The sequence below is a fragment of the Cetorhinus maximus genome, chromosome 9 (genome assembly GCF_964194155.1).
Source record: "Cetorhinus maximus chromosome 9, sCetMax3.hap1.1, whole genome shotgun sequence".
Taxonomy (NCBI): Eukaryota; Metazoa; Chordata; class Chondrichthyes; order Lamniformes; family Cetorhinidae; genus Cetorhinus; species Cetorhinus maximus.
The window spans coordinates 109768843-109795189 of record NC_135887.1 but is presented as its reverse complement, the minus strand read 5'-3'; the positions used below and the strand labels follow the sequence as shown (position 1 = coordinate 109795189).

Here is a 26347-nt window from a genome sequence, read left to right as displayed (position 1 = left end):
CTTGGAATTATTTAATCCCATTTGTTGATAAAGAATGAAGGAAGTGTCAATTGTTCAAACTCAATTCCACTAGTGCATAAAGAATACATTTTTAAAATTAATTCATGAGATGTGGGCATCGCTGGTTAGGTCAGCATTTATTTCCCATCCCTAATTGCCCTTGAGAAGGTGGTGGTGAGCTGCCTTCTTGAACCACTGCAGTCCCTGTGGTGTAGGTACACACACAGTACTGTTATGGAGGGAGTTCCAGGATTTTGACCCAGCGACAGTGAAAGAACGGCGATATATTTCCAAGTCAGGATGGTGAATGGCTTGGAGGGGAACTTCCAGGTGGTGGTGTTCCCATTTATCTGCTGCCCTTGTCCTTCTAGATGGTAGCAGTCGTGGGTTTGGAAGGTGCTGTCTAAGCAGGCTTGGTGAATTCCTGCAGTGCCTCTTGTAGATGGTACACACTGCTGCCACTGCGTTGGTGGTGGAGGGAGTGAATGTTTGTGGATGTGGTGCTAATCAAGCGGGCTGCTTTGTCCTGGATGGTGTCAAACTTCTTGAGTGTTGTGGGAGCTGCACTCATCCAGGCAAGTGGAGAGTGTTCCATCACACTCCTGACTTGTGCTTTGGGGAGTCAGCAAGTGAGTTACTCATTGCAGTACGATGTCATAACTGCTAGATTTTTATGAATATTATGGGTTATTCCCATTGTGATAGAATGGTTAAGTGAGGGGAAGGAAAGTACTGCTCTATAAATCCTGTGGACAGTCGGAAACAGCATCCATGGGCAGGGCAAATCTGGCACCCTTCCCCTGAAAGGATCGCTAATTTTTTTGACTCGGGGAAGGGCACTAAATAACATGGAGCAAATGGAGTTGAGGCACAGGTCAGCCCTGATCTTATGGAATAGTGCATCAAGCTTGAGGGGCTGAATGGCCTTGTCTGTTCCTTTGCGAGAGGCAGTGGTGAGGTAGTACTGGATGTGGCCAGTATACATGTAGAAGTAGGCGCTATGACTTTGGAAGAAGTCGCTGAGGAGCATCAAGTAGATGAGAATTAGGAGGATGAAACTGCGATGAGAGCTGTGCATGTATTGCTACAGCCCATCTCCCCCAGTGACTGCATATCGTGGAATCACAGAAGGCAGCCAGTTGGCTCATCATGCCTGTGTAGGTTTTTAGAGAGAGCTATCTAACTAGTCTCACTTCACTACATATAGCCCTGTAAATATTTTCCCTTCAAGTATTAAACAATTAACTTTTGAAAGTTATTACTGAATCTTATTATTGAATATTGCCCTTTCAGGCAGTGTGTTCCCAATCACAGCAATTCACTGTGTAAACTAAATATTTCCTCATGTCCCCTCTGGTCCTTTAGCCAATCACCTTAAGTCTGTCTCCTCCTGCCAGTGGAAACAGTTATTCCTTATTTACTCTATCAAAACTGTCCATGATTTTGAACACCTCTTTGAAATCTCCTCCTAACTTTCTTTGCTTTAAGGTGAACAATCCCAGATTCTCCAGCCTCACTATGTAACTGAAGTCCCTCATCCTTGGTACCATTCTAGTGAATCTCCTCTGCATCCTCTCAAGACCTTGGCAACCTTCTGAAAGTGTGGTGCCCAGAATTGGAAACAATATTCCAGCTGAGGCCGAACCAGTGTTTTATAAAGGTTCACTCTATCTTTAGATAAAAACAAAAAGCTAAAAGCTACTGCGGTTGCTGGAAATCCAAAACAAAAACAGAATTACCTGGAAAAACTCAGCAAGTCTGGCAGCATCGGCGGAGAAGAAATCAGTTAACGTTTCGAGCCTTCATGGCCCTTCGGCAGAACTGCAGCATAGTTTCAACAAGGGAGAAATATAAATTGGTTTAAGGTGGGTGGGGGGGGGGGGGGTGTGGAAGAGACACATTGAGGGTGTGGTGTGAACAGATAATCAAAAGATGTCACAGACAAAAGGGTCAAAGAGGTGTTGAAGGTGGTGGTCTTTGTCTGAGAAAAGTGCTAATTAAGAATGGAAAACAGGATATTCAAAGTACAGCTCTAGTGGGGGTGGGGTGGAAAGACTAAAGGTTTTAGTTTTAGATTTAAAAATAATGGAAATAGGTGGGGAAAGAAGAATCTATATAAATTATTGAAAAAAAAAGCGGGTGGGGGGGAAAAGAAACGGGGTGGGGATGGGGGGAGGGGGAGTTTAAGATCTAAAGTTGTTGAAGTTGTTGAAGTTGAATATTGAATTCAACAACTTTAGATCTTAAACTCCCCCTCCCCCCATCCCCACCCCATTTCTTTTCCCCCCCACCCGCTTTTTTTTTCAATAATTTATATAGATTCTTCTTTCCCCACCTATTTCCATTATTTTTAAATCTAAAACTAAAACCTTTAGTCTTTCCACCCCACCCCCACTAGAGCTGTACTTTGAATATCCTGTTTTCCATTCTTAATTAGCACTTTTCTCAAAGACCACCACCTTCAACACCTCTTTGACCCTTTTGTCTGTGACATCTTTTGATTATCTGCTCACACCACACCCTCAATGTGTCTCTTCGCCCCCCCCACCCACCTTAAACCAATTTATATTTCTCCCTTGTTGAAACTATGCTGCAGTTCTGCCGAAGGGCCATGAAGGCTCGAAACGTTAACTGATTTCTTCTCCGCCGATGCTGCCAGACTTCCTGAGTTTTTCCAGGTAATTCTGTTTTTGTTTTTTCACTCTATCTTTCTTGTTTTTGTACTCTATGCCTCTATTTATAAAGCCAAGGGTCCATTTTCTTTTTCAACAGCCTTCTCAACTTGTTTGCCGCCTTCAAAGATTTGGGTACGCACACCCCCAGGTCTCTCTGTTCCTGCACACCCTTTAAAATTGTACCATTTATTTTATATTCTCATTCTTCCTACCAAAATGTACAAGTTCACACCTTTCTGCGTTAAATTGCATCTGCCATCTGTTTATTTTACCACTCTGTCTAGGTCCTCCTCAAGTCAGTTACTATTCTCCTCATGGTTTACCACATTTCCGAGGTTCGGATCATCTGCAACCTTTGAAATGATGCCCAAGTCCCAGTCACCATTATATACAAAATCCCATCTCTACCTCTGGGTCTGCCTTATTTCAAGTTTTGCCCAACCCTACAGATAGGTTTCTCTGTTCAAGTAACTCTGGGTTCAGTCACTCACAGCGTTTATCTTTGTCACTGATCCGTCATCCATTTTTTCCCAATCTGATTTCCTCAGGTAGATTTTGCGGAGAAGAATTCCGATGATAACGAGAGAGATGAAGAGCAGAATGCCTAGCGGGACTCCGAGGGCTGCCATGTGTTTGGCTTCATATATCAGCCTTGGGTTTACTGCGCTGTTTACTGGCAAACCTGGAAAACAACATTTTATTTAAACAGGTAGTTTATTGAATCTCTATGACATTAATTATTCAAAAACATTAATTAGTTTCCTCTTCTTTGAGTCCTATAGTCCACAGAGGCAGAATATACTCTCTGTGCCTGTGGACCTACACGAGCTTCCAGTCCAGAAACCTAATTGAAAACTCTCACCTTTGTTTTCAAATCCCTCCATGTTTTCACCCCTCACTATAATCTCCTCCAGCTCCACAGTCAACAACAACAGCAACAACTTGTATTTATATTACATTTTTAATAAAATATCCCAAAGTGTTTCACAGGAACACACTAAATCAAAATTTTACACTGAATCACATGAGGAGATACTGGGCGGAGCATTGTGGAAGCATTGGGGGTATCAGCCGCCAGCTGGAGACCCAGTGAAAACCCCAGCATTTGCCTCTTTTCGAGATGGCCCATTGCATCCTGTGGCCAAACAGGCACTTATCAGGCGTTCCCCTCAGATCAAGGACCTCAGGGACAGACCTCACGCTCATCGAGAGCTCAGCCAATCAGAGGTGAGCAGCTCTTATGGACTCAGCAGCACCACAGGGGTGGCAGTGGCTGCCTCCAGTGCTACACCCACCTAAGACCTCAGATCGAGGAGGGACTCAAGCACAGGTGAGTGATGGCAGGCAGTGAGTCATTGGGAAGCACCCCTTCCCCCCACTGCTTCCCAACGCCAGGTCCCCCGATCAGGCACTGAGTGCCTTTGAATGAGGGAGCCCCCAAACCCACCGGAACATGCAAGCTCCCCGCATAGCGACTGCCAGCCCATTGCTTTGTTAGTAGCAGCAGCGGTGGGATGAGATCCTCAAGTGGGCATTAATTGCCCAGTTAAGGGCTTCAATTGGCGGTGGGGTGGAAAGGCTGTCCATGGGACTTGCTTTTTTAAAATTCATTCATGGGGTGTGGCCATTGCTGGCTAGGCCAGCATTTATTGCCCATCCTTAATTGCCCTTGACAAGGTGGTAGTGAGTTGCCTTCTTGAATCACTGCAGTCCATGTGGTGCAGGTACACCCACAGCACTGTTAGGGAGGGAGTTCCAGGATTTTGACTCAGCGACAGTGAAAGAATGGCGATATATTTCCAAGTCAGGATGGTGAGTGACTTGGAGGGGAACTCCCAGGTGGTTGTGTTCCCAGCTATCTGCTGTCCTGTCCTTCTAGATGTTGTGGTCATGAGTTTGGAAGGTGCTGTCAAAGGAGCCTTGGTGAGCTTCTGCAATGCACCTTGTAGATTGTACACACAGCTGCTGCTGTGCATCGGTGGTGGAGGGAGTGAATGTTTGTGGATGGGGTGCCAAACAAGCAGACTGCTTTGCGTTGAATGGTGTCAAGCTTCTTGAGTGTTATGGGAGCTACTCTCATCCAGGCAAATGGAGAATATTCCATCACAATCCTGACTTGTACCTTGCAGATGGTGGACAGGCTTTGGGGAGTCAGGAGGTGAGTTACTCATCGCAGGATTCCTAGCCTCTGACCTGCTCTTGCAGCCACAGTATTTATATGGCTAGTCCAGTTCAATTTCTGGTCAATGGTAACCCCAATGATGTTGATAGTGGGGCATTCAGCGATGGTAATGCCATTGAATGTCAAGGGGTGATGGTTAGATTCTCTCTTGTTGGAGATGGTCTTTGTCTGGCACTTGTGCAGCACAAATGTTACTTGCCACTCGTCAGCCCAAGCCTAGATACTGTCCAGGTCTTGCTGCATTTGGACATGGACTGCTTCAGTATCTGAGGAGTCGCAAATGGTGCTGAACATTGTGCAATCATCAGCGAACATCCCCACTTCTGACCTTATGATGGAAGGAAAGTCATTGATGAAGTAGCTGAAGATGGTTGGGCCTAGGTCACTAGCCTGAGGAGCTGCCATGGATTTAATCAAGGTGGGATTGTAAAGATGAAGTGGTCCTACCCATTGTCTTCCCACTCGATTAAATGCACCCCCACCACCAAACTCGCCATAGGGGAGGGCACAAGATTCCACCCATTAGGTCAGATTGGCACAAGCTTGGCCAAAAACGTGATTTAAGGAGTGTCTTAAAGGAGGAGGAAGAGTTAGATAGGTGGAGAGTTTCAGGGAGGGAATTCCAGAGTTTAGGGCCTAGGCAGCTGAACCAATGGACAGCAATGGTGGAATGAATAAAATTGGAGATAGTGCAGATGCCAGAATCAGAACAGCACAGATTTGTCAAAGAGTTGTGGGGCTGGATCAGGTAATAGAGATAGAGAGGGATGAAGCCATGAAGGGAATGAGAATTTTAAAATCAGCCCTCTGAGATTTCTGCACTTCTCTAATTCTGGTCTCTTTAGCATCCCAATTTTAATTGCTCCAACATTGGCAGCCATGCCTTCAGTTGCCCAGGCCCTAAGTTCTGGAATTCTCTTCCTAAATCTCTCCATCTCTTCCCCCCCCTCCATTATGACACTCCATAAAATCTGTCTCTTTAACCAAGCTTTTGACTACCTGTCCTAAAATCTCATGTCATTCCATGGCAAGTTTTGGCTGATAATACATTAGGGAATTTCACAATGTGAGAGGTGCTATCTAAATGCAAGTTGTTGTTGTTGTTGATATAGTTCAATTGCCAGGAATCCCTGCACAAGGTCCCATTCTTGGTCCACATCTAGAGATACGGTGGAGAAAGGAAATGGAAAGTAAACTCTGGCTTTCCCCGATTTATGGGTACCATTCGTGGCCGAGTGCAGCTTGTGGCATCGGAGACTGAGAGTGCAGGAGAGGAGAATATAATCACCAAAAGTCTCCTAGCAAAAGCTGCCCAAAGTATCACATCAGTTGACAAGATTACACCTTTTACAGGCTGGCTTGGTTCAGTTTGCTCTTAATCACCTCTGATAATTATTGAATAAACTACATTTTATTCAGTAGGATGTCCCGTGGCAGGAACCCATAACAGGAAATCAGGATGACCCCCATCCCACCCTCACTCACCTTTGGTCTGCGGTGCCATAACATTCCTGGAACTCTGGTGCCTGCAGTGCCGCCAGCAGCCACCGCTTCCACTGGCGCAGGCAGTGACGAGTAGCTGCCGGCCTCTGGTTGGCCAGCAACCCTTGGTGGGACTTCAGAGGGGAGCTGCGGGAGGCCGGGGGCAGTGAATCGGAGGCAGGGGCAGGGGAATGGCTTTCAGCGGCCCCACCCCCACTTCCTGATGTCGAGTACCCCGCAGGCAGGGGTTGTCCGATATCAAGGGATTCCCTCCGCCCGGGATGCCGCTGGCCAAGCCAGGAATTCTGTGCCAGCCCACTTTGCCCTCCGGCTTAACTGGGGAGGTTCTCCAGCTGCCATGAGGCTGACACGGGATCTCTCCCGTGACTGAGTGGGCCCGGCAACCATGGTTCACTCTGCAATGGGCTGCATTAAATCCAGTCCCGTGGGAAGGGTTTTTCCCTCATCGGGTGGGCTCGGCAGGAGTGGGTGGGGGCGGGCGGGCCAATTAAGGCCTGTCAGCGAGAAATGTGAACGGCAGCTCTCAGCGCTGCCTGTGTGGAGGTGGTGGGGGGAAGAGGAGGGCGAGCATGAGCTCCACGCATGTGCACAGGTGCGTGTGTGAAAATGTCCCATGAGGGGACATGTTACTATTTAAATTTTAACATTGTTATTTTGTTTTTATTGCTGCTGGAAAGCTCATCCTGCTTGTGGTTGAGGTTTCCTAAAATAATGCAAAGGCCGCTTTGGCCTTTTCGCCCGCCCGCCAACTGCAAGGTTGCACGGGCAGTGAAAAATTTCATTCAATTACCCTTTTAATGGCCTTAATAGGCTTTTTAATTGTCGGCGGGCGCACTGCCGACTCTGACCGAAATATTGTGCGAGTGCGCGATGACGTTGGGACACTCACGCGACATCATCGCCCGTTACTTTGCAATTGGTTGGGTCAGGTTAGGCACGCGCCTGATGGACAAGCGAAAAGTTCTCCCCCATGTTTCTGTCGTGGCTGTTAATTAAACCTCAACTTGTGCTATTAATTTTGTCCATCTTGCTACAAATGTTTCGTGCATTCAATAAAGTGCCTTTCATTTTTCTTTCTACAATCATCCCGTGATTTGACCTTATTCACTGACACACTATTGGTATTAAACCTTTTATTCCATCTTATCACATGCTGATTATACTTACCTAAATTGTGTCACTGTTCTGTGCCCTTCATATTTCCCTTTAGGTTTATAAATTTACCCTCAGTTTGAAACCTCTGCCTCCTCCCTTTTTAGTTTTAAACTCCACTTATTATCCCAGTTATTTCAGTTCACCAGGCCATTTGCCCCAGCTCAGTTTAAGAGGTCCTAAAACAACAGCTCGCATATTCAGTGCAATCACAGGTGATCAATAAGTGACGGTGAAGGGGTGGGAGACAAAATGGTGAGAGATGATCTGGCTTACATATTGTTGGTCCAGTTCCTGATCCGTCGGGTGGATTTCTGGATGGGGTTATTGACCCTGGAGGCTGGGGATTATTTGTAGTTATTGATCCAGTGGCGTGAGGTTTGTTGATTGTAGGCCCAGGTCTGGGGGGCCTTACTGTTGTGGATCCTGGAGGCCCAGGAGGGGCCTTTGATGGAGTTGATGCGCTAATGGTGGTTGTCCCAGTCCCGGGAGGTTTAATTGGTGGTTTTGGTGTTCCTGTTCCATGGGTTGTTGTTGCATTCACAGTTGTCGGTGCTGGGTTAAAAATGAGCTTATTTTAGCAGCCAGGAAATCACAGAATCATAGAATCTCACAGAAAGAGGCCATTCACCCAATTGTGTCTGCATCGACTCTTTGAAAGAGCTTAGTTACTCTCCTGCCCCCACAACACTCACCACCTCCCCCACCCCGCCACCCTGCTCCTTCCCCATAGCCATGCAAATTCTTCTTCCTTTGAGGATTTAGTTGAATATTGTCAGGCAGACCAGCTGAGACCTGGATACTAAACACATTTATGTGAGTCTGACAGGCTGGGATTCTGGGAGGATGAGATCAGAGAACTCTGTCTTATCATCTGATATCACTGCAAGTTACCACAAATATCTTTCAGATGAGACATTAAACTGAGGCCCTCTCTGCCCTCCTAGGTGGATGTGAAAGATCCCATTGTCACCATTCAAAGAAGAGCAGGAGAGTTTTCCCAGGTGTCCTGGGACAATATTTATCCCTCAACCCAACAGCTAAAGACAGCTTATCTGGTCGTTTATAACTTTGCTGTTTATGGGAGCTTGCTGTATGTAAATTGGTTGCCCTGTGTTTCCTACATTACAACAGTGACTGTTTCACAAGCACTTTGTTGGTTATAAAGTACCTTGACATGTCTTGAGATTGTGAAAGGTGCTGTATGAATGCAAGTTGTATTCTTTCTATGACTTACCATGGGAAGAAGTCTTATAATACCTTATACCAGAGGTGTGAATGTTGTCTAAAAACTGACCACTTCCTAAATATGATTTTAATCCAAGTTGGGGGACAGATGTTGAAAGAAGCTTTCAGCCATTATTTTGGATGCTCTCTGTAGCTAGCAGCCTTGAGGGGAATGATATTGATTCCTGGGAGGCAGAATGGGTAGCTCATCCCCTGGTGGTCTTGTTAGAAAGGGGCACCAGCACTGTTCCTGGTATTCCAGAGAAGTGAGAATGCAGTTTAATGACAGTCATACCAGCCCTGACAGTCCAATCAGCAAGAAGAACTTGTGGATACATCAAGTGCAATTCTTTCTAGGCGATTGGAGAGGCTGGCAATAGTTTCACAATCAATTCATCCAGGTGATCTATACAATGCTGCTAAAAGGCTGGTGGAGTGGAGAGCAAAGTTAGAAAGAGACAGGATACTCTGGAGGTTTAGTGTCAGGTTGTGTGCTAGTTTCCTGATCAGCCAATCACAATCACCTTCTGCACTTTGGCACTTCCTGTTTATGCTGAGCAATGAAACTCAAAATGACAGCAAACAATGACTAAATATAGTCTCTAAGTGACTAAATATGACTCATAAACATTGGACCTTCACAATCCAAACTAAACTCACACAGTTTCATCTCACTCTGAAAAACAGTTCCTAAGCAACAAGCAGTGCCATCCAGAGGTTAAAGTACAGCCAGAACGGTGGAACAAATTCCAGGAGGGATAATGATCAAACTGTCCAAGGCTCCGATCAGATCACAGCTCTGGCTCCATTTCCGGTCACCATGAAACAAGGGAGATTGCCACTCCTGCAGACAGTGCAGAGAGACGCTGTGTGTCTGATTTTCAATGTCAGACGTTTGAGCTATCGAGGAAAGACTGGAGAGATTTGGGCTATAAAGATTGGAAAATGGGATGAAGTCAGAGAGGTGATCTTACAGAGGGATATATGATTGTTAGGGATAAAGTAAAAGCTAAGCTGTAATTTTACTTTAATGTACGGGAGTAGCACAAGTTCAACTGGTGAAAAGTAATTTAAAGACTGATATTACTAAATTGATATAGAGACAGAGAGTGATCAATGTCTGTATTAAACTCCCAGATCAAGAACTAAAGGCAGGGATTCTCGATTCATTCAAGAAGCAATTGGATGCTGCAACTGGGAGATCAGAATCCCTCAAAATTATGATTTAAGATGGGCTGAATGGCCTTCCCCCATCACTTTTATGATCCATCTTAGCTCTCAGACTCTCTCTCCTCCCGAAGTCTCCTTGTCCTGAACTCTTGAGTCACTTCTTACAGCCTCCAATAATTTCCTCTGCAGCAAGTTATGAGGGGAAGAAAGAACCATTTGTTCCATCAACCACATCATACAGTACGACAAAAACAGAATTACCTGGAAAAAACTCAGCAGGTCTGGCAGCATCGGCGGAGAAGAAATCAGTTAACGTTTCGAGCCTTCATGGCAGAACTGAAGCATAGTTAGGAGAAGGGAGAAATATAAACTGGTTTAAGGTGGGGGGGGGGGGGGCGGGGGAGAGAGAAGTTGAGGGTGTGGTGATTGTGGGGATAAGCAAGCAGTGTTAGGAGCAGATAATCAAAAGATGTCACAGACAAAAGGATCAAAGAGGTGTTGAAGGTGGTGATATTTGTCTAAAAAAAGTGCTAATTAAGAATGGAAGACAGGATACTCAAAGTACAGCTCTAGTGGGGGTGGGGTGGAAAGACTAACAAGGTTTTAGTTTTAGATTTAAAAATAATGGAAATAGGTGGGGAAAGAGGAATCTATATAAATTATTGAAAAAAAAAGGGGGATGGGGGGGGGGAGAAACGGGGTGGGGATGGGGGGAGGGGGAGTTTAAGATCTAAAGTTGTTGAATTCAATATTCAGCCCGGAAGGCTGTAAAGTGCCTAGTCGGAAGATGAGGTGCTGTTCCTCCAGTTTGCGTTGGGCTTCACTGGAACAATACAGCAAGCCAAGGACAGACATGTGGGCAAGAGAACAGGGTGGAGTGTTAAAATGGCAAGCGACAGGCAGGTTTGGGTCTTTCTTGCGGACAGACCGCAGGTGTTCCGCAAAACGGTCGCCCAGTTTGCGTTTGGTCTCTCCAATGTAGAGGAGACCGCATTGGGAGCAACGAATGCAGTAGACTAAGTTAGGGGAAATGCAAGTGAAATGCTGCTTCACTTGAAAGGAGTGTTTGGGCCCTTGGACGGTGAGGAGAGAGGAAGTGAAGGGGCAGGTGTTGCATCTTCTGCGTGGGCATGGGGAGGTGCCATAAGTGGGGGTTGAGGAGTAGGGGGTGATGGAGGAGTGGACCAGGGTGTCCCGGAGGGAACGATCCCTACGGAATGCCGTCAGGGGGGGTGAAGGGAAGATGTGTTTGGTAGTGGCATCATGCTGGAGTTGGCGGAAATGGCGGAGGATGATCCTTTGAATGCGGAGGCTGGTGGGGTGATAAGTGAGGACAAGGGGGACCCTATCATGTTTCTGGGAAGGAGGAGAAGGCATGAGGGAGGATGCGCGGGATATGGGCCGGACACGGTTGAGGGCCCTGTCAACGACCGTGGATGGAAAACCTCGGTTAAGGAAGAAGGAGGACATGTCAGAGGAGCTGTTTTTGAAGGTAGCGTCATCAGAACAGATGCGACGGAGGCGAAGGAACTGAGAGAATGGGATGGAGTCTTTACAAGAAGCGGGGTGTGAGGAGCTGTAGTCGAGGTAGCTGTGGGAGTCGGTAGACTTGTAATGGATATTGGTGGACAGTCTATCATCAGAAATTGAGACAGAGAGGTCAAGGAAGGGAAGAGAAGTGTCAAAGATGGACCATGTGAAAATGATGGAGGGGTGGAGATTGGAAGCAAAATTAATAAGTTTTTCCAGGTCTCGACGAGAGCATGAAGCAGCACCGAAGTAATCATCGATGTACCGGAGAAAGAGTTGTGGGAGGGGGCCGGAGTAGGACTGGAACAAGGAATGTTCCACATACCCCATAAAGAGACAGGCATAGCTGGGGCCCATGCGGGTACCCATAGCCACACCTTTTATTTGGAGGAAGTGAGAGGAGTTAAAGGAGAAATTGTTCAGTGTGAGAACAAGTTCAGCCAGACGGAGGAGAGTAGTGGTGGATGGGGATTGTTGGGGCCTCTGTTCAAGGAAGAAGCTAAGGGCCCTCAGACCATCCTGGTGGGGGATGGAGGTGTAGAGGGATTGGACATCCATGGTGAAGAGGAAGCGGTTGGGGCCAGGGAACTGGAAATTGTTGATGTGACGTAAGGTGTCAGAGGAATCACGGATGTAGGTGGGAAGGGACTGGACAAGGGGAGAGAGAAGGGAGTCAAGATAACGAGAAATGAGTTCCGTGGGGCAGGAACAGGCTGACACGATCGGTCTGCCAGGACAGTTCTGTTTGTGGATTTTGGGTAGGAGGTAGAAGCGGGCCGTCCGAGGTTGGGCGACTATCAAGTTGGAAGCTGTGGGAGGAAGATCTCCAGAGGAGATGAGGTCAGTGACAGTCCTGGAAACAATGGCTTGATGTTCTGTGGTGGGGTCATGGTCCAGGGAGAGGTAGGAGGAAATGTCTGCGAGTTGACGCTCAGCCTCCGCGAGGTAGAGGTCAATGCGCCAGACAACAACAGTACCACCCTTGTCAGCGGGTCTGATGACAATGTTGGGGTTGGACCTGAGAGAACGGAGTGCAGTGAGTTCAGAGAGAGACAGATTAGAATGGGTGAGAGGAGCAGAGAAATTGAGACGGCTAATGTCACGCCGACAGTTCTCAATGAAAAGATCAAGAGAAGGTAAGAATCCAGAGGGAGGGGTCCAAGTGGAGGGAGAATATTGGAGGTGGGTAAAAGGATCCGTTGAACGGGGAGAGGACTCCTGCCCAAAGAAGTGAGCACGGAGACGAAGACGGCGGAAGAAGAGTTCAGCATCATGCCGAGCCCGAAATTCATTGAGATGAGGGCATAAGGGTATGAAACTAAGTCCTTTGCTGAGCACTGAACGTTCAGCATCGGAGAGGGGAAGGTCAGGGGGTATAGTGAATACGCGGCTGGGGCTGGGATTGGAAGATGGGGTGAGGACGGAGGGACAAGCAGGGGTGGAGGGTCCCAAATGGGTGTTGGTGTCGATGAGTTGTTGGAGCTTGCGTTCCTTAGCACTTGAGAGAAAGAGAAAAAGTTTCTTGTTGAGGCGACGGATGAGGCGAAGAATAAAATGAAACTGGGGGCACGCGCAGCTTTGAAAAAGGGTGCGGCGGTGCTGCTGGAGGGAGAGGTCGAGTGTGTTCATATGGCGGCGCATGGCACTGAGTGTGGATCTCAGAATGCGACGGGAACAGCAGTCCGAGAAACGTTGTATGTCCCGGAGATACCTGTAATCCTGGGTGGGTTCGAAAGAAGAGGGATGGAATTTCAGTTGAAATCCACGTGGGGTGAGTCGGAGACGGAGACAGTCACTGAGAAAGGAGATATGGCTGTGAAAGCGGGTTTTAGTAAACACCTTGTCAAACACCAGGAGAGAAATGGAAAGCAATGAAGGTGAGCAGGGCAGTAGAGACAGTCGGAAATCCTGTCGGAGGACAGAAGCGTACTTCTTCAAAGAGGGCATTTCTTGAAGAGAGGTGGCAGTCAATTAAATTGAAGCCATGAAGGCTCGAAACGTTAACTGATTTCTTCTCCGCCGATGCTGCCAGACCTGCTGAGTTTTTCCAGGTAATTCTGTTTTTGTTTTGGATTTCCAGCATCCGCAGTAGCTTTTAGCTTTTTGTTTTTATCATACAGTAAGAGGCCATTTGGCCCATTGTGCAGTGCTGTCTCTTTGGGAGAGCTCTCCAATTAATCCCACATGACTGAGAACTTGGAATCAGGGAACAGTGGTAAGGACAGGGCCATGGGAAAATACCAACACTTGCATTTCTACAACACCTTTAACAAAATAAGACATCCCGTGGACTATAATCAGCCAAATATTTACCCCAAATCAAAGAAGGAGTTATTCAAACAAGGGATTAAAAGTCTGGTGAAGGAGGTACTGTTTATGGTACACACTACAGCCACTGTCCACGGATGGTGGAGGGACAGGATGATTAGGGTGGTTGGTGGGGTCTGATCAAATGGGCTGCCTTGTCCTGGATGGTGGGGCAAATATAGAACCTCTTTCTCAGTCATTCTTAGTGTTACATAAAATCGGAATGAGACACTCAGCAACAGTAACGTCAGAATTGACGTTAATTTCTATTGTAAACCAGACATGCACCCATAGAATGTAAAGATTAAAATAGAATAGAAACGTGCAAGCATTAAGGTTATCAAAGCTCAGTGGGAAAACACAATGCTGATTAATAAGGAAATGAAGAGAATATAGAAGGAATGGGTCATTTAGCTCCTCGAACCTGTTCTTCCATTCAATCAGATCATAGTTGCTCTGTGACCTAATATCCCCGCCTTTGCCCCGTATCTCTTATTACCTTTGGTTAAAAAACTTCTATCATAGAGTCCTAGAGTCAATATGGCACAGAATGGAGGACATTTGGCCCATCAACCTCATGCTGGCTTTCTGTAAAGCTATCCAGCCAGTTCCATCCCCACCCACTGCTCTATCTCCATCACCCTCAAGTGCTCATCCAATTTCCTTTTGAAATCATTCATCATCTCTGCTTCCACCATCCTTGTAGGCAGCTAGGTCCAGGGCCTTACCACTTGCTGCGTAAAAGCATTCCTGCTCATACTCACACTGTGTCACTTTCCCAAAGGCCTTAAATCTGTGCCCCCCTAGTCCTTGTGTCACTAGTTAATGGGAAATGTCTTTTTTGGTCCACCTTTTCTAACTGTCACAATCTTGTACATCTCTATCAAATCTTCCCTCAATCTCCTTTGCTCCAAGGAGAACAATCGCAGCTTCTCCAATCTAACATTGTAGCTAAAATCCCTCATCCCTGGTACCATTTTGGTAAATTTCTTCTGCACCAAAGAAGTGAGAGTAGGGAACAGTAAGATGAGAGAGTAGACAAGAATTAAAATCAATGCACAGGTTTTTCAGTGTGATCAGGGGTGATCAATAAGTGCCGGTGATGAGGTGGGAGTCAACATGGTGAGAGATGAGCTGGCTTACTTGTTGGCCCAGTTCCTGATCCGTCGGGTGGATTTCTGGATGGGGTTATTGGCCCTGGAGGCTGCGGATTATTTGTAGTTATTGATCCAGTGGCGTGAGGTTTGTTGGTTGTAGGCCCGGGTCCGGGGGGCCTTACTGTTGTGGATCCTGGAGGCCCAGGAGGGGCCTTTGATGGAGTCGATGCCCTAATGGTGGTTGGCCCAGTCCCGGGAGGTTTAATTGGTGGTTTTGGTGTTCCTGTTCCATGGGTTGTTGTTGCATTCACAGTTGTCGGTGCTGGGTTAAAAATTAGTTCATTTTAGCAACCAGGAAATCACAGAATCATAGAATCTCATAGAAGGAGGCCATTCAGCCCATTATGCCTGGCTAGCTCTTTGAAAGAGCGATATAATTAATTCCACTCCCCAGGCCTTCCCCACAGGCCTGTAAATTTTTCCTTTTGAAGTGTTTACCCAATTCCCTTTTGATAGTTACTATTGAGTCTGCTTCTTCCACCTTTTCTAGGCAATGCATTCCAGATCACAACAATTCACCGTGTAAAATAAAAATTCTCATCTCTGCGCTAGATCTTTCTCATGTCAATTGCTTCATATCTGTTTCCTTTGGTAACCAACCCCCCTGCCAGTGGAAACAGTTTCTGCTTCTTTATTCAATCAAAATCCTTCATGATCTTGAACACTGCTCAAATCAACTCTTAACTCTCCTGCCCTAACATGAACAAACCCAGCTTCTGCAGTCTCTCCACATAATTGAGGTCCCTCACTTAATTGCTGAGAGAATGACTGAATAGATAGTAAAGTAAACTTAACATTCAGTAATCAATTAATGTACAAATCATTACGAGTTGCTGTTCCATTTAGGACATCATTAATGACTGTTTTCCATTTTAAAGCTGATAAGCATTGTTCAGGAGGGAAGCAACTTCTCCAGTGAGGCTGCTATGCTTCTATTGGCTAATTTACAGAATATGAGAGACCAAGTAACAAAGGGTTAAACAGGAACCATAAGGATACTTGAGGAAACTGATAATCCTTCCTTCCATCATAAGGTCAAAAGTGGGGATGTTCGCTGATGATTGCACAATGTTCAGCACCATTCACGACTCCTCAGATACATGTCCAAATGCAGCAAGGTCTGGACAATATCCTGGCTTGGGCTGACAAGTGGCAAGTAACATTCACACCAGGCAAGCGCCAGGCAATGACCATCTCCAACAGGAGAGGATCTAACCATCATCCCCTGACATTCAATGGCACTATCATCACTGAATCCCCCACTATCAACATCCTGGGGGTTACCATTGACCAGAAGCTAAACTGGACTAGCCATATAAAAACTGTGGATACAAGAGCAGGTCCGAGGCTAGGAATCCTGTGATGAGTAACTCACCTCCTGACTCCCTAAAGCCTGTCCACCATCTACAAGGCCCAAGTCAGGAGTGTGATGGAATACTCTCCCTTTGCCTGGATGAGTGCAGCTCCGACAGCACTCAACAAGTTTGACACCATCCAGGATAAAGCAGCCCGCTTGATTGGCAACTCAACCACAAACATTCACTCCCTCCACCACCGACGCATAGGCAGCAGTGGGCAGAATTTTACCCTTGGCATGCTGGCTCGGCGGGGGTGGGCGGGGACAGTCGGGAAGCTGACCACTGCCCGTGATTGGCAGCGCACCACGATTATATTCAGCGGGCCAATTAAGGCCTGCCCAGCGTGAGATGTGGCCTTTCAGCGAGCGCGAAGGGGCAGGCGGGGCCATGATGTCCTCCGGATCCAGTGGCGACCCGGCGGCCGATTCAAATGCAGCCTCGGCAGCCCCTGGAAGGCTGCCGCTGACGGACGCGGGAGGTGTGTGCATGGGTGCCGCAGCGGGTGGACACGGCAGGAGGGAGGGCAGGTCGACGGGGTATTCGGCCCCGCGTTTATCGGACGAGTGCCTCAGTGCCCTCCTGGAGGAGGTGGCAGCGAGGATGGAAACACTTGCCCCCAGGGGTGGGAGGAGGAGGCGCTCCGACCTCACCGAAAAGGCCTAGGAGGAGGTGGTGGCATCCGGGGTCAGCAGCCACAACATGGTGAGACGCACTTGGGTCCAGTGCCGGAAGCTCTTTAACGATCTGCTGCGATCGGGAAGGGTGAGTACCGTGTTGGCATGGGTCACTTTGCAGAGCAGGTAAGAGCTGCCCATCTCCCCCTCCGTGGACCTCAGAGGCAGCTCATTTGATCAGAACCCACCCACCACCCTAATCATCCTGTCCCTCCACCGTCAGTGGACAGTGGCTGTAGTGTAATACCATAAACAGTACCTCCTTCACCAGACTTTTAATCGCTTGTTTGAATTGCTCCTTCTTTGACTTGGGGTAAATATTTGGCTGATTATAGTCCATGGGATGGCTTATTTTGTTAAAACAGCTGTAGAAATGCAAGTGTTGGTATCTGTGAGTGGAAACGTCAATGAGGCAGGATCTGGCCAGGGGAGTGAGCCCTGGCTGCTTGGACTGAGTGTCATGTGGCCCCAGGGTCAGGAATCGGCTGAGCCATGCAAGGTGCTCCTCAGGTGGGGTTGGCCAGGCAGCAATGGCGCTGGAGGTAGAGAGTGGACTCATCAATGCTCCTCTGCCCTTTCAGGAGAAAACATCCCATAACAATACAGAGAGGTCGCGGACTGGAGGGGGACCCTCACACCTCCTCATCCTCAAGTGATACGAGCAGGAGGCCCTGGAGCTGGAGAGGCGCCATGCACCTCGGTCAAGCAGCCGCAGTGAGGTTGGGATGCCAGAGGGAGGTAAGAGTGCAGTGCACTGAGGTGAGATTGTGGCTTTTTGCAACCATTGTAGTGTAGTCCGCATTTCGATGTGAGCATCGAACCTGAAAAGCCCATTGATAATGGAAAGACGAGGGCACCAAGATGCAGATCTCTGTCTCACCAGGTGCCAGGCATGAACAGTGACAGTCTAATGACTTAATCTAATGACATGTCCTTCTTCCCCATTTTAGGTTCACCAGCAGCCCCTCGTTGTGAGGATCTTGAAGGCCCACCCCTGACCCCTGAGGACCACAATGCTGAGCACGCACCCGCGTCACATCCTCTCTGTCAAGCAGGCACCAGCATGATACCAGCACCTCAGTGGGGATAAGATTGGCATCTAGTATCTCGGTGCACATTGGTGAGGGCATTTCACACTCGACCGAGGTGCAAGCGGAGGCAGAGAGTGCCCAGGGTGTCGGCAGTCGGAGGACTGCTGGGACCAGGAACATGCTCAGTCTGTGGCTGATGAAGGGCCTCTGGAGTTGTCCCTGAGGCAGCAGCTGCTGGATGTCCAGCAGAGTGTGTGGGAGGATCTGGTGGAGATACACGAGGGAATGCGTGCCATAACCTCCGTGATGGAGGAGTCCATGTGGAGCCTAAGCACTGCGTTGACTGCTGCACAATGCCTCCTCCATGGAGAGAGTGGTGACTCTCATGGAGAGGCTCCTCCAGAGACTCAATCAGGGGTTCCTGGGGATGCGCTCGGAGCTGCAAGCCCTCACAGCGGCAATGACCTCAGCTGGTCAGTGCCAGTGTGGGAGATGGATTGGACACCCAGTATCCCAGCTAGGTGCCCGTCCATCAATGAGCAGGGGCGTCCAGAGCGACCTGATGTTGGCACACGAGCTGCCTGTCGTCTCTGCGGGCTCCTCTCAGGGCGCTCCGGATGATGCCAGTAGCTCCTCTGCCCCTCTGCCAGTGACCGTGGCATCTGATGAGGCTGCAGCGACTGGGGAGATGCCAACCGTGGCACTGGCCACTCCCTCCCAGGCGGGGCCAGCACAGACTCCACAGGCCAGAGGACGCCCGCCAAGGTCATCAAGGCCAACAGGACAGCAGAGTGAGCAGGCTGTCTCCAATGCCGGTGCCAGCGAGGGGGGAGTACCTAGACGGAGCACTCGCAAGTGAAAGCTTAAAGCACCTTAAGCACAACACGGCCTGATCACGGGTGATATTTGTTTGCCCCATTTTTCTGGGTTTTTTTAATGGTGTGATGTAAAACACCGGTGAATATTATTTTCTGCTATGTTTGTCACTCAGAAATAAAAGATTTTTTTTGCAACTGGTCTCTGGATGCTTCATTTGTTCTGTAGGTGCAGGGTAGGCCATGATGTTATGACGAATGTCTCCTGAAACTTTATTGCAAAGGCACATAGTGTATGTTGTTGACCAAGGAACTGGTCCTGTCAGGGATCGAGTATGGAGCCTGCTGCAGCCCTGGCATGTGGCAGTGGTTCTTATTTGGCAGGCTAGCTGGAGGAGCGTAGGATCAAAGCTTCCCGGGTGTCCCTGCCTCCGTGGAGGTTAGCCTCAGCGTTCTCCTCACCATGCTCGTCCTCAGACCCACTACTGGACTCATTGTCTGTTGCTTGTGCAGCTGCATCAAGATCTTCTTCCTCCACTGCATCCCCCACCCACCTTTTCCAGTGCCAGATTGTGGACAGCACAGCATGCAACCACTATTAGTGATGCCCGATCTGGTGGGTATTGCAGTGCGCCCCTGAATGGACCAGGCATCAGAAGTTCATCTTGAGAAGACCGAATGGTTCTGTCTACCACAGCCCTTGTGGAGGCGTGGCTCCTGTTGTACCGCTGCTCGGCCTCTGTTCTTGGGTGGCGGAGAGGCGTCATGAGCCACCTTCTGAGGGGGTAGCCCTTGTCACCCAGTAGCCATCCATCCATCCAGGCTGGGGCACTGAAGAGCCTCGGCACCTGGGAGTGTCTCAGGATGTAAGCGTCATGGGAACTGCCTGGGTACCTTGCACAGACTTGCAGAATCTGCATCCAGTGGTCACACACTATCTGCATGTTCATGGAGTGGAATCCCTTCCTGTTGATGAAGGCTCCCAGCTCACCCGCTGGCACCTTGATGGCCACATGTGTGCAGTTGACAGCACCCTGGACATGGGGGAACTCAGCAATCGCTGCGAAGCCTCTGGCTCACTCAGCCTGGCTGGCCTCATCCGTATGGTAATGAATGAAAGTCAATGCACGCTTGAACAGAGCATTTGTGGACAGCTGATTGGGAGACTCCACACAGATCCCCCAATGAGCCCTGGAAAGAGCCGGAGGTATAGAAGTTGAGGGCCACCATGACCTTCAGAGCCACAGGCATGAGGTGTCCACCCACACAGTTGGAGCTGATCTCAGGGCCGATCCTCTGACAGATGGAGGTCACTGTCTCCTGTGGGAGATGGAGCCTCTGTCAGCGTTGCACCTCAGACATACTGAGAAAGCTGAATCATCGCCTGTAAACCCTGGCAGCCGCATAGTGGTGTCTTCTGCAGCCCCTTCCATCTTGGACTACCTGTTGGCCCTGCACTCCTTGTGCCTGCACCTCTCCTCCCACAGGTCGCTCCCCTGGAAGCTGAATAGAGACACCTGGCCTCCTCCCCCTTCTGGCCCTCTCGTCCTCCTCAGAGGAGGTGCCTCCAGCAGAGAGCACAATCCCTATTACCAGGGTAAGGGAAGGCTGTCTGATACCTGGAATGCCTCACGCGGTGTGAATCCTCCAGGGGCCTGGAAAACAACACTGAGTCCTGAACTGAAGCCTCTGAAATCTCTGAATGCAGCTCTGAAGCGCAATGAAGCTGTCCTGTTCACAGTTGCAACAAGCAGCAAGTGATATCCTGCACTCCGCACTAATTGCTTTGACAAGGCCACTGACCCCTCTTATCCCGCCCGTGGATGCGGTTTTGCCCTTGTAATGGCCTGAAAATCACATGGGCTATGTAAACTTGGGAGTCAATTAGTCTCACAAGGGCCTTAACTGGCCATTTAATTAAAGGCAGGCTCGCCTCTGTCTTCATTGTGCGTCCGCCTAGTGAAATATTGCGAGAGTGTACGTTGACGTTGGGACGCTCGTCTGACGTCAACGTGCTTTATTTCACATACAGGTGTGTCGGGCACACGCTCGCATGCCAAGGGTAAAGTTCTGCCCAGTACCATCCACAAGATTCACTGCAGAAACTCACCAAGACTCCTTAGACAGCACCTTCCAAACCCACGACAGCTACCATCTAGAAGGACAAGGGCAGCAGATAGATGGGAACACCACCACCTGGAAGTTCCCCTCCAAGTCACTCACCATCCTGACTTGGAAATATATCGCCGTTCCTTCACTGTCGCTGGGTCAAAATCCTGAAACTCCCTCCCTAACAGCACTGTGGGTGTACCTACACCACATAGACTGCAGCGGTTCAAGTAGACAGCTCACCACCACCTTCTCAAGGGCAATTAGGGATGGGCAATAAATGCTGGTCCAGCCAGTGAAGCCCATACCCCTTGAATTAATGGAAATAAAATCCCCAGTCCACGGGGTGGGGCATGGCAGGGCTGGGAGTGTGGGTCAGTGCTGGGGTGGGGGGAGGAGCAGGGCGGGGGACAAGGTGGGATCTTGGCAAACATTAACCTGTTAGCTGCTTGATCCTGGTGGAGGGAAACTATTTTTGAACCTCTGGGCTGTTATGGAACTTGATTGGCAGCTTGCACAATCCCCAGTGCGATTGGTACATTCGTGGCAAAATCAAAATTCACTTCAGGCTCAGAGATCAGCTTTAATTTTATCTTTAATTTCCTCTTTTCATGTCCCAGATTATTCCCCTTACTTCCTGGACAACTGGTCAAACATCTGCTTTCCAAAATTATTTGTGACGCAGGTGGGTTTAAAAAGAAATTGGGAAGTGGGACTGGAACCCAGATGCTGACCTGTGGCCTCGTCACCAGTGTTAACAACAACCTTGAAACTCAGGTTACGGGGTCACTCAGGATAAGGACCCAATTCACTCTGAACCATCTTTACTTTCCTTTGACGGTGGGATTGATAAAACTGGTATCACCAGCAAGAAAGCTTGTAAACAATGACTTAGACTCAGTGAAAAAGCGGGCAGCATATTTAAAACCCGAAGTAAAATTAGCCTTTTCTAACCTTTCAACCAAATCTCCTCCATATCTCTGGGAGTAAATTCTTCCTGAAAATGTAAGATGCCTCTAGTTAGTTGAACTATCTGCAGTTAATATAAAACAAGGGTGTGACTTTTACAGCTGAAACACTTCAGTAAGCTTTGACCCTTGGCAGCTTATCAGAAGGTTTACATCAAGGTTATTGTCCAATAGGCATTGCTACTTCAGTTTCACACAAGCTGCTCAAAGCTTTAGGAGCAGCCAACAAAGAAATACTTCAAACAAAGCAGTAGATCTTTCTCTTAACAAGGTTCAGCTGATCTGTGTTCAAAGTACACCCGGTGCAGAGATTGCTCAGTAATCCCAGATACAAGAAAGCGTAAAGCCTCTGTGGGGTACAGGAGGGTTACTAATAAAGATTCAAATTTCCAAGTAGAAGCTGGTGAATATTGGATGAAATATGAGGAAGAATAAGACATGAGAATGAAGTGCCCTGTCCCATCATGAGTTGGATATCGCTGAGGACAAGAACACTATACAGTCCTTTCAAATGGATACTTGCCAAGATTCAGAGAGGAGAAGATATTGTCAGATATATAGGGGGGAAAAAGTGGGTAGATTTTAAAAAATTATCCTCAGGTTATGGAAGTCACTGGTAATGCCAGCATTTATTGCCCATCTCTGATTGCCCTTGAGAAGGTGGTGGTGAGCTGCCCTCCTGAACCGTTGCAGACCGTTGCATGATGTAGGTACACCCACAGTGCTGTTAGGGAGAGAGTTCCAGGATTTTAACCCAGTGACAGTGAAGGAATGGCGGATATATTTCCAAGACAGGATGGTGAGTGATTGGCAGGGAAACTTGGAAGTGATGACATTCCCATGGCATCATTTTACACCATTGTGATTATCAGTTGTGACACAGTGGGTGTCACTTTTGCCCCTGAGCCAGGATTCAAAACCCATTCCAGAGCTCCACTTGAGCAAAAAAATCCAGGTTTACACTTTTGGTGCAATACTGAAGGAGTACTGTACTGTTAAACAGTCAGTACTAAGGAAGAAACTGCACTATCGGAGGGTCATTACAAGTGGAGTGCTGCACTGTCAGATGGTCAGTACTGAGGGAGTGTTGCACTGTCAGAGGGTCAGTACTGAGGGTGTTCTGCATTCTTGGAAATGCTGCCTTTTAGATTAGAAATGAATCTGAGGCATCTTTTGCTGTCTCAGGTGGTGTAAAGTGCTTTGTGAAGCCCTGAGGTTGAGAAAAGCGCAATGGGAATCTTTCTTTAATGACAGATTCAACTGTGAGAAAGTGTTGCATGGACTTCGGTCTCAGCAATGGGCAGAAGGTCAGATAGGATCTGATACCTAACAGTTACCAGATCAGATAGGTTTATCACACAGGCGTTCCCAATGTGTCCGCAATTTACTCAAAACTCTCACCAGCAAGGCTTGTCGATAATAGCACTTGTAAACGTAATGAGCAATCCTATAGAATGATTGCATGCTGTAACCATAGAATCAGGTACAAGTATCCAGGAGAATGTTTACTGTTATCTGTCAGGCTGTTTACTGTTAGTAATTTGGTGACGTTGCTAATCATCAACAACACATTTGGTCCATTCTGCCAGTGTTAGCCCTTCAACTGGAGCTGTGGGACTAGACTTCAGGATTAGGAAGTGTGCTGCTTTTGCTGTGTCTATTATCTCAGGAGGTTGGCAATGCTGGCAAGGGGCAAGGTCGAGATTGTTGTCCGTTTAGCTGCCCCGAGAAGGAATGGTGGGGGCAGACTCGAGGTAATTGGCACAAAGCTAGTGAGGCATTAATTGGGGTGTCTGGCCACATCAAGCATCACCATGCATCACTCTCCACAGCCAAATCCACCTACTCCAGGAACATCCTGTGAATTGGCTCAAATCTTGCCTCAATTCTTCCACAACCAGTTATCTCCGTAAACCCACTTCCCCGTCACCAACCACTCTACACTCACTTCAAACTCCAAGCACAAAGAGTTCACGCACATTTTTACCTCCAGGATCGGCATCATAATTCCAGATCTTCCTCACCCACTCTACCCTGGACCCCTCTCTCTCCATTGAATCATAAAAGAGTGGAGCAAAGGGCAGGCCATTCAGTCCATCATGTGCATGCCAACACATTGCTGGAGCAATTCCAAACTAATCCCACTACCCCACCGTCACTCCATAGCCCTGTATCAATTCCAAATTAACCCCAATGCCCCACCTTCACTCCATAGCCCTGTACAAATCGCAAACTAATCCCACTGTCCACTTTCCTCCTTTCGTTATTTCAAATGTCTATTCAACTTTCCCTTCAAAGATGCAGTCTTTTCCTCAACCACCACCTTGTTGCAAAGCTTTCCATACTCTAAACATTACCATCATAGCAACATTAAAATAAGAGAAGGCCTTTGAACCTGTTCTGCTTCTGCCATTCAGTGAGTTCATGGTTGATTTGTGACCCAACTCCATGTACACCCAGTTTGGCCCATATCGCTTAATATCTTTGGATAACAAAGTCTATTGATATTGCATTCAAAATTAACAAATTATCATCTCAAGTGTTTTAGCTACAAAATATGTATCATGAAACTTGGAAATATTGTAAACTGTGAGGTGGATGTTAAACTTCAAAGATAGATAGGTTAGTGGAGTGGGCAGAGATGTGGGATATGAAATTTGGTGGTGCCTTGCTTGCTGTTTGAAAAAGTGGCAAGACACTCACACTGACTCTGAGGAGGAAGGTCTGCTATTCCTCCTGCCCAGCAGGCAGTTAAGTGGACAGCAGCGGGCCTTCTTCCAGACTGAGGGCCCCCAGAAGACGACTTCCCACCTGCCAAGAGCTGCCAGCCAATCAGAAGTTGGCAATTCCTGCTCTACGCAGCACCACAGAGGAGGGCATGGCTTCTGCCGGAATAACAACCCCCAGGGTTTGTTGTAGTTATCAATCCAGTAACACAAGGTTTGGTGGATGCTTTTGCTGTGACTATTGGAGAATTGGTTGGATGCTTGCAATGCTAGGCCCCATCATCCTACCTGTGATATGCCCAGTCCCGGTTATGGGGGGCTTTGCTGTTGTGGATCCTGAGGGTCCAGGAGGGGCCTTTGAAGGAGTGGATGCACTAGTGGTGGTTGGCCCAGTCCAGGGAAGTTTAGTCAGTGGCTTTGGTGTTCCACTTCCATGGGTTGTTGTTGTTGTTGTCACAGTTGTTGGCACTGGGTTAAAAATTAGCTCATTTAAACGGTCAGGAAAAGAAAAGTATTTGAACACAATGTTAAATGATCAGACCATTCACAGAATCACAGACTCACACAGTGCAAAAGAGGCCCTTCGGCCCATCGAGTCTGCACCGACATATGAGAAACACCTGACCTACCTACCTAATCCCATTTACCAGCACTTGGCCCATATCCTTGAATGTTATGATGTGCCAAGTGCTCATCCAGGTACTTTTTAAAGGATGCGAGGCATTTAAACGGTTCAGTAATCAATTAATGTATAGCCATTTAAAGGATGGGTTTCCACTCAGGACTCTGCTAACGACCTCTCTCTGTTTCGAAGTAGGTGTTTGCCATGCTACAATAGCCCAGAACACAGTAAATGTCGAAATATTGCATAAAATCAAAAACTCAAAATTGCACAAAATCTTCAGGTCAATCTCAAAATAGCAACAACGACTTGCATATATTCAGCACGTCTAACGTAGTATAACATCTCACTGGAGAATAAACTACAATTGACACTGAGCCACATAAGGAGATGATAGGACAGGAAAACTTTGCCAAAGAGGTAAGTTTTAAAGGGTGTCTTCAAGGAGGAGAGAGGAAAATAGAGAGGTGGAGAGGTTTCGGGGTGGAGGCCCCAGGCCAATGCTGGAGTGATTAAAATCAGGGATGGGCAAGAGGCCAGAATTGGAGGAGTGCAGAAATACCAGGGGGTGGTTGTGCTGAAGGAGATTACAGAGATAATGAAATCACTGGCAAAAGGTGAACTGATATTTTTTTACAACAAGGACATTCTGCCTTTGTTGATGCCCAAGTGAGTGGCTGGTGCTACTTTGTGTACCTGTTGGCTGGGCCTTTGTTGAAGTCTTCACCTCAATGGTGGTTGACCCTGTCCCTGCAGGGTTAGTCAATGGTTTTGTTGGTCCAGTTCCTTGAGCTGTTGTTGTCATAGCAATTGGTGCTGGATTAAAAATTAATTAGTTGTGACAGTTAAAGTACGGATAATAGTAAGCAATTTATAACAGCCATGAGGGAGCCTGACTGTCCCTCTATGTAACTCTGCCAAGGAGGAACATCCACAGGAACAGCACAGAATGATTATTTTGGAACTGCCATTTCCCAGAATTTCTGAACAGCCTTTGAAAGGGCAAAACTTTTATTCCATTCCACATGAAATGCATAATGAGGGGACCATTTAATCTTGGCGCTCTTTGTCCTGGTCCCAGAAAAGGGATCCAGGTAATGTTGATGTGCTCAGTAATGAGAGGCATACCGGGCTGTAAAAG

General features: G+C 47.8%; 1 protein-coding gene and 1 long non-coding RNA gene across 4 annotated transcripts in view; one reads left to right on the top strand and one right to left on the bottom strand.

The window, feature by feature from the left end:
• Positions 1 to 26347, bottom strand: part of cdhr5b (cadherin-related family member 5b) — a 69928-nt gene that overhangs the window by 3974 nt on the left and 39607 nt on the right. Inside the window, exons 13-17 of one of the 3 annotated variants that reach the window (XM_078549332.1) lie at positions 25903 to 26022; positions 24873 to 25052; positions 14890 to 15165; positions 7789 to 8067; positions 3167 to 3357 (exon numbers count right to left, since the gene is read on the bottom strand). In XM_078549332.1, coding sequence (XP_078405458.1) covers positions 3167 to 3357; positions 7789 to 8067; positions 14890 to 15165; positions 24873 to 25052; positions 25903 to 26022 — 1046 coding nt within the window. The remainder of the gene's footprint in view (positions 1 to 3166; positions 3358 to 7788; positions 8068 to 14889; positions 15166 to 24872; positions 25053 to 25902; positions 26023 to 26347) is intronic. The other 2 variants (XM_078549333.1, XM_078549334.1) reach the window with 2 other exon arrangements.
• The window catches only part of LOC144684925 (uncharacterized), a 28764-nt gene continuing 3920 nt past the window's right edge, over positions 1504 to 26347 (top strand). The window contains exons 1-2 of the long non-coding RNA XR_013577587.1: positions 1504 to 1660; positions 3224 to 3384. This is a non-coding gene — a long non-coding RNA (uncharacterized LOC144684925). The remainder of the gene's footprint in view (positions 1661 to 3223; positions 3385 to 26347) is intronic.